This window comes from Lathyrus oleraceus, chromosome 3, assembly GCF_024323335.1.
Source record: "Lathyrus oleraceus cultivar Zhongwan6 chromosome 3, CAAS_Psat_ZW6_1.0, whole genome shotgun sequence".
Classification (NCBI taxonomy): Eukaryota; Viridiplantae; Streptophyta; class Magnoliopsida; order Fabales; family Fabaceae; genus Lathyrus; species Lathyrus oleraceus.
In genome coordinates this window covers 15,035,874-15,041,347 of record NC_066581.1, presented here as the reverse complement: position 1 = coordinate 15,041,347, position 5,474 = coordinate 15,035,874, and the positions used below count along the sequence as shown (strand labels likewise).

Here is a 5,474-nt window from a genome sequence, read left to right as displayed (position 1 = left end):
CAGGCGTCAGATGAATTGGCGCCCACACAACCAAACACACACAGGCGCCACTAGCATTTACGCCTCCTCATGAGACCCAATGTATGCGCCACTAGCATTGACGCCTCCTCATGAGGAGTCCAATGCATGCGTCAATGCTATTAATGCCTCCTCTTTAAGCATTGAGGATGCGTCAATTCATCTGGCGCATCCTCTACCAAACTTGATTATTTTGATAATTTTTTTGAATAATTGGTTATTTTCAACAACAAAAAATTGAAGAAAATGATTATTTAAAAAAAAATCGAATTTTGTAGGACGAAATATAATTTATTAGAGTATTCCAAATATTAAAAATATATGTATATATAGTGAACATTTTTTAACAATGAAAAACCATAATGACTTTATCAAATACCATTATAAGGGGCACACCAATTATCAATACACACCATATTATGTAACGATTTCAACATCCTTCTCTACACTAAAATATCTAATCCTCTTCATTATACAAACTTTAGTAGCCACCCATATTTGTCAAATCTAAATAGAATAAAGAGTTCTTTGTCCTAAGTAACCCACAATATGAGCAATGAATTAGTTCTGGTTTTGATGGATTTAGATACTAAAATTCAGCTGATCCATCCCTCAGAAAAACTGTTAGCAGTAATTTTGGGTTTGTAATATGCCAAAATTACATGATCATGGTTTCTTTTGTTTCAACCAGCAGCCACAGCATCAGCTCTAGGACTTGTATCCAGTAGTTGATGCAGTTTTGCACCAGTGTTCGGTTTGTTGTCACAATAACCATTCTCATCCTCCACAGTTCTATTATCATTAGAACCCGAATTATTATTAACTCTTGATAACAAGTTTTCTGTACTTATAGGTGTAATCCTCTGGGACTGGCTGTCAATGTTGGTCAAAATTATCTCTTTTGGTTGTCCCAGTTGAGCAATTTTAAATTTCTCCTGAGTCAACAAAAAATAATCAAGTACTTAGCATCAGCACCGCAAAATAACACAACGAAATGCACGGGAAATATTATGTGAACATTACCTTTAGTGCAGCATTTTCCATCTTCAGTTTTTCAGAACTCTCAGCCAGTCGATTTATTTCTGATTTAAGCGAGGCACTCTCAGCATTCAAGGCTTCAACTTTCCGTGCCAGCTCTTCGGCCTCGGCCTGAAGTGGGGAAATGTGAGCATTATAGTAATCTTGAAGAACCGATTAGAAGGTTTATAGTGTCTTAAATAAATCAACATTTATACCTGCTTCCTTAGTCTGGACCTTCTAGCAGATTCTCGATTTGATTGTTTCCTCCTCTCACGCTTCAGTTCACGCTCATTCTGGAATCCAAACATACCAGTATGAGTTAATTTAATGTCAGTAAAGGGACAAGGATAGTGTGTTTCGCATGTGTCTGAAATATACTATTATTGATTATGAATTGTTATGATGAATTATATGCTGACCATACCTGTAACCAACCTTCTGCGGCAGGATTTGTTTTAGAATGAACAGTGGAAGGCTTTCTCAGCTCCAGTGCAGTGGTCATTGCAGAAGAAACTGCAGGCACAACTAGTTGTCCTGCTACACCGGCAGGGGCAACTGCCATCATCTTGTTAGAAGCTACAATTTCTTTGGAAACATCACTTCCCTGTGTCTGAGTTTTCTCTTCTCCATCTGCTTAAACAGTAGGGAAAAATGTAACCACCAAACACTAATTCTGATAACATATTCTCTGTATATGACATCTAATTAGTAGTTTCCAGCATAAGACGCCAATATCTAGAGTCTACTACGTGTCTGAATTTGATTGGGAGGTTAAAAACATAAGCAATACCCCTTAGTGAGCAACAATGATATGATATCATTTTACTTATCAAAACCCTACTCAAAAAACTGGTTGACATCATGATGATAACACAAGTATAATTGTGATCCCATGACAACTCTATTGTTCATCAAGATGTGACACTTGGTGAAGAACAGAGTCATACCAGTAGTCGGTGTTCCCTCACGGCTTCTTTTCCTTCTTGTTTGATTAGCCTGAGCATAAGATGGGCAAATATCATAATTTAATGGTTCAATTTTGCAAAATCATTTTAAATAAAAATATATTATAGGTAAACAACTGCATATGGTCTAAATCCAGAAAAAAGAATTGCAATGCAAGCAAGTCCTCACCCCTGAAGTGTTGCCGTCACTTCCAGCACTCGAACCGTCAGTATCCACACTGTTCATATCATCATGAAGTTACTTGGTTATCCACAATAACCAACTTATGGAAAAATATATCATCCAAGATAAACATAAATAGAATGTATGTATTGTCTTGGCAATCTTCATATATAAAAGGAGTACATCAACAAACCTGTGTGATAGCCTACTTTCAGCTTCAGGCTCTGCACTCTCAGCATGGCAATTTCCTATGGACATCGCAAGTCCATCAAACCCTTTTAATTTCTTCATCAGACCCTGATCGGTATTTCCAGATGATTTGGGAGGTGTCTCTATGCTTAAAGGAGTTCCGGTCTGCATTGTTAGCCCAATTTCAACCGATCATAAATTGATAGCATTCAAAGACTAGAATCAGAACTGATCTTATAGAGAAAACTATAACTTACAGCAGGTGAAGATGAAATTCCTTGACCATGTGGATGTGGCCCCTATATTTCACAAGACATGATTCTCAAGACCGTGGGGAAAATTCCGACAAATAAAAATTCATAACAGAAGAGAGGCAACTAGATACGAATAACACCAAAATCACCTAGAGCTAACAAAAGCAGCATAATCCAATCACAAATATGTTTTCAAACTTTATCTGCATAGATTGATTTCAGTCAAATATGAACCAAACCATGGTTCAGACGATCAACATTAGTTCTAATACAAAAAAATTACAAGAATGTAGCCTTACAATAGGAACTGCAGGGTGAGTATAAACCCCTCCATGTGGATACATTGCTGCATAAGGATGTCCATAAGGTTGCATCATAGTCTGCAAGAAATAATGAGTTGAAAAAATGTTTATTCATATGATCTAGCGTATATACTAAGACATAAAACAAACAAAGGATGGTTATATAACTAAATAATTGAAACCTAGGCTATCACCTGTGGTGGCCCCCACATGTATGGGTGAGGAGGGTGACCAGAAGCCACAGCTGAGTTGTAGTATGGTGGCATGGCAACTCTTGGTCCATAATATGCCTGAAGATAAAGAAAACAATTTAGATCACGATAATCGGTTTATAATGAACATATTTGTTTGTAAACTTCCTATGCAAACTATTTTCAAGTGGATAAAAAATCAGTCACGTACGAACAAGTAACTATTTTTTGTTAACAAGAAAACAACCCAGGCCAAAGCACTATATTACCCAACAACGCGTCAAAATCAGTAACTTAAAGCAATTTAAGGCATAAATTCAGTTTGATATTAATTAGAGGTAAGCCTCGACCACAATTGGCAATACACATGATATATAAATATATAACCCAATACACCGCACGAATTGTCGGGTCTCACCCCATTGCTGCGTTGATTGACTAAGTGAGAGTAGCACAGCTTTAGCAACTAAGCTAACAAGAAACTAGAGCTGAGTACTTCAGTCATTAACAGATAGAGGACTAAAAGGAAAAAGAGAGGTAACCTGCATGGTTGCCCAATCAGGATAGACATGAATATTCGCCTGGTTGGTCTGATTGGTCTGATCCTATTCATAAGGCGAGTACACAAACACATCAAAATTCAATCTTTTTTACAAACAGTAATGTTATTTGTACATCAAAATACAAACACCATATGAAACTTATGTGTTTATATCTATCTCTCTTACTTTTTATCTTCAAAAGTGCACAAAAAAACCAAAGGCATAAAAACATAAGAATATCAATATTTTGATGTTAAAAAATCAGTAGAACTCACAACTGTTACAGGTGAAGAAGGCTTTTCGGTCTTGGTAGATTTCTCTTCCTCACTGGTTCCCATTGCAAGCACCTAATGCAAAAAAAAAACAGAGTCAAATATTACAAAAGGACCCTTATCAATTCTTTTCAAAATATCACAAATGCATGATTCCAACAACTATAAATGAACCTGCTAGAAAAAGGGAAAGGGTAATCCTGTAATTTCAAGTTGCAACTATTTCATCTTTTTAATAAATGATTTTTGAGAAAAGCTTTCACACAAACATGACTAAATCATCAAATATATTCTTTGACAAATACCTTTCATGAGAGATTCAAAAAGACTGTAATATTATTGGTAAGCTAGAGATAATATTTCAATTCAAGAAACATAGAAAAAAAATACTGAAATGATAGTCAGTCAAAGACAAACTAGTGGAGGGTCAATTCAGTCTTTTCACCTCACCACAAGCCTGATAGAAAAAGAAAGACCTATACAACGTGGCACACCAAATCAAATCTACTCCCAACAAGACTTTACAAGATGTAAATGACAAAAATACCCTCCCATACCAAACATTTTTCCACTTTCACATGGGTCAAAGAATATTGATAACAAAAACTGAAAAAAGAATTATTAAACACATGAATTAACCCGATCCAGTTTTTTTTTCAGCTACTGATTCAGTGATAGTGAAAAACCTAATCAGAATTTTCAATCAAATCAACAACAACAAAATAGAAAAAATACAAACAAAAATTAGAATTTAAATTTAAAAAAGAAAAACTAAAATTACCAAAATAATTAGAAGTTTCAGTAGCACTGAATCACGAAACTTGAAAAACTAGCACACATTCAACTTTCAACTAAATAAATAACAGAATTCTTCTTACCTAAGAGAAGAAGAAAAAAAAACGGTTGAGATTTGGAGAAGGAATTAGAGCGATGTAGTAGAATTATGCATTTTCTCTCTCTAAATAAAACGAGGGAAAGAAGAAAAAAACTGTTTCTCTCTCTATGAATGGTTTGTTTAACACAGGAAGAAAAAAAAAAGAAGATGAAGAAGAAAGGAGCGCGAGGGTGATGTCCACGTCATCACACACGTGTCGTATGTCGGGGACACCGTATACATACGGCGTATATACGGTGTATGGCGTGGTGGTTTTTGAGCTGGCTATAATATTCCAACGCGATTAGAGCCGTACACGTGTTGCTTAAAGAGTTGATCTACGCGTCTTCTGTTAGGGGGTCCAACCTAGCAACAAGTCCATGTGCATGTGCCCTTTCAGATTCATATTAATTAAATTAAATTAAATTAATTGTTGATTATCTGGCAGGATTTAATAGGGTTGATTATTTAATTTGAAATTTGAAATTGAAATTAAACTGAATTGGATAGAACCTTTCAAATCCAGTAATGGCCACTTGTACAAAATCTTTCGCCACGCCTTGCATCTACTGTTTCTGATATTTTCGTTATCTTTTTACTTTTTGATTTTTTAATATATCTTTTGTTTGCGCCACAATATATAAAATGTCATTCACTTTTTTATCCCTAAATTTTAATTCAACT

The 5,474-nt window shown here is 35.3% G+C and overlaps 1 protein-coding gene across 6 annotated transcripts; it reads right to left on the bottom strand.

The window, feature by feature from the left end:
* Positions 1-368: 368 nt before the first annotated feature.
* LOC127132146 (G-box-binding factor 3) lies at positions 369-5,156 on the bottom strand. 6 transcript variants are annotated; one of them, XM_051061021.1, is made up of 13 exons: positions 4,795-5,156; positions 3,920-3,991; positions 3,645-3,707; positions 3,106-3,201; positions 2,909-2,989; positions 2,613-2,654; positions 2,360-2,520; positions 2,173-2,221; positions 1,986-2,034; positions 1,463-1,668; positions 1,254-1,331; positions 1,042-1,167; positions 369-953 (listed from the first exon to the last, which is right to left on the bottom strand). In XM_051061021.1, the coding sequence occupies exons 2-13, from the start codon at positions 3,980-3,982 to the stop codon at positions 702-704; spliced, it is 1,266 nt and encodes a 421-aa protein (XP_050916978.1). In that variant the 5' UTR covers positions 3,983-3,991; positions 4,795-5,156; the 3' UTR covers positions 369-701. The 6 variants fall into 6 exon arrangements, with proteins under 6 accessions (XP_050916978.1, XP_050916981.1, XP_050916980.1 ...); XM_051061024.1 differs by having other exon boundaries at positions 3,645-3,701; positions 4,795-4,970; XM_051061023.1 differs by lacking the exon at positions 4,795-5,156 and adding an exon at positions 4,091-4,364.
* Between the last annotated feature and the right edge of the window lie 318 nt (positions 5,157-5,474).

What these genes read in the sequence shown, in the direction of transcription:
- LOC127132146 (XM_051061021.1), bottom strand. Translation starts at nt 3,982, where the DNA reads ATGGGAACCAGTGAGGAAGAGAAATCTACCAAGACCGAAAAGCCTTCT. An exon ending in CTTCTTCACCTGTAACAGTT is followed by an intron (nt 3,708 to 3,919) that starts GTGAGTTCTACT and finishes CCTTATGAATAG; the next exon opens with GATCAGACCAATCAGACCAA. An exon ending in TGAGGGAACACCGACTACTG is followed by an intron (nt 1,669 to 1,985) that starts GTATGACTCTGT and finishes CTGTTTAAGCAG; the next exon opens with ATGGAGAAGAGAAAACTCAG.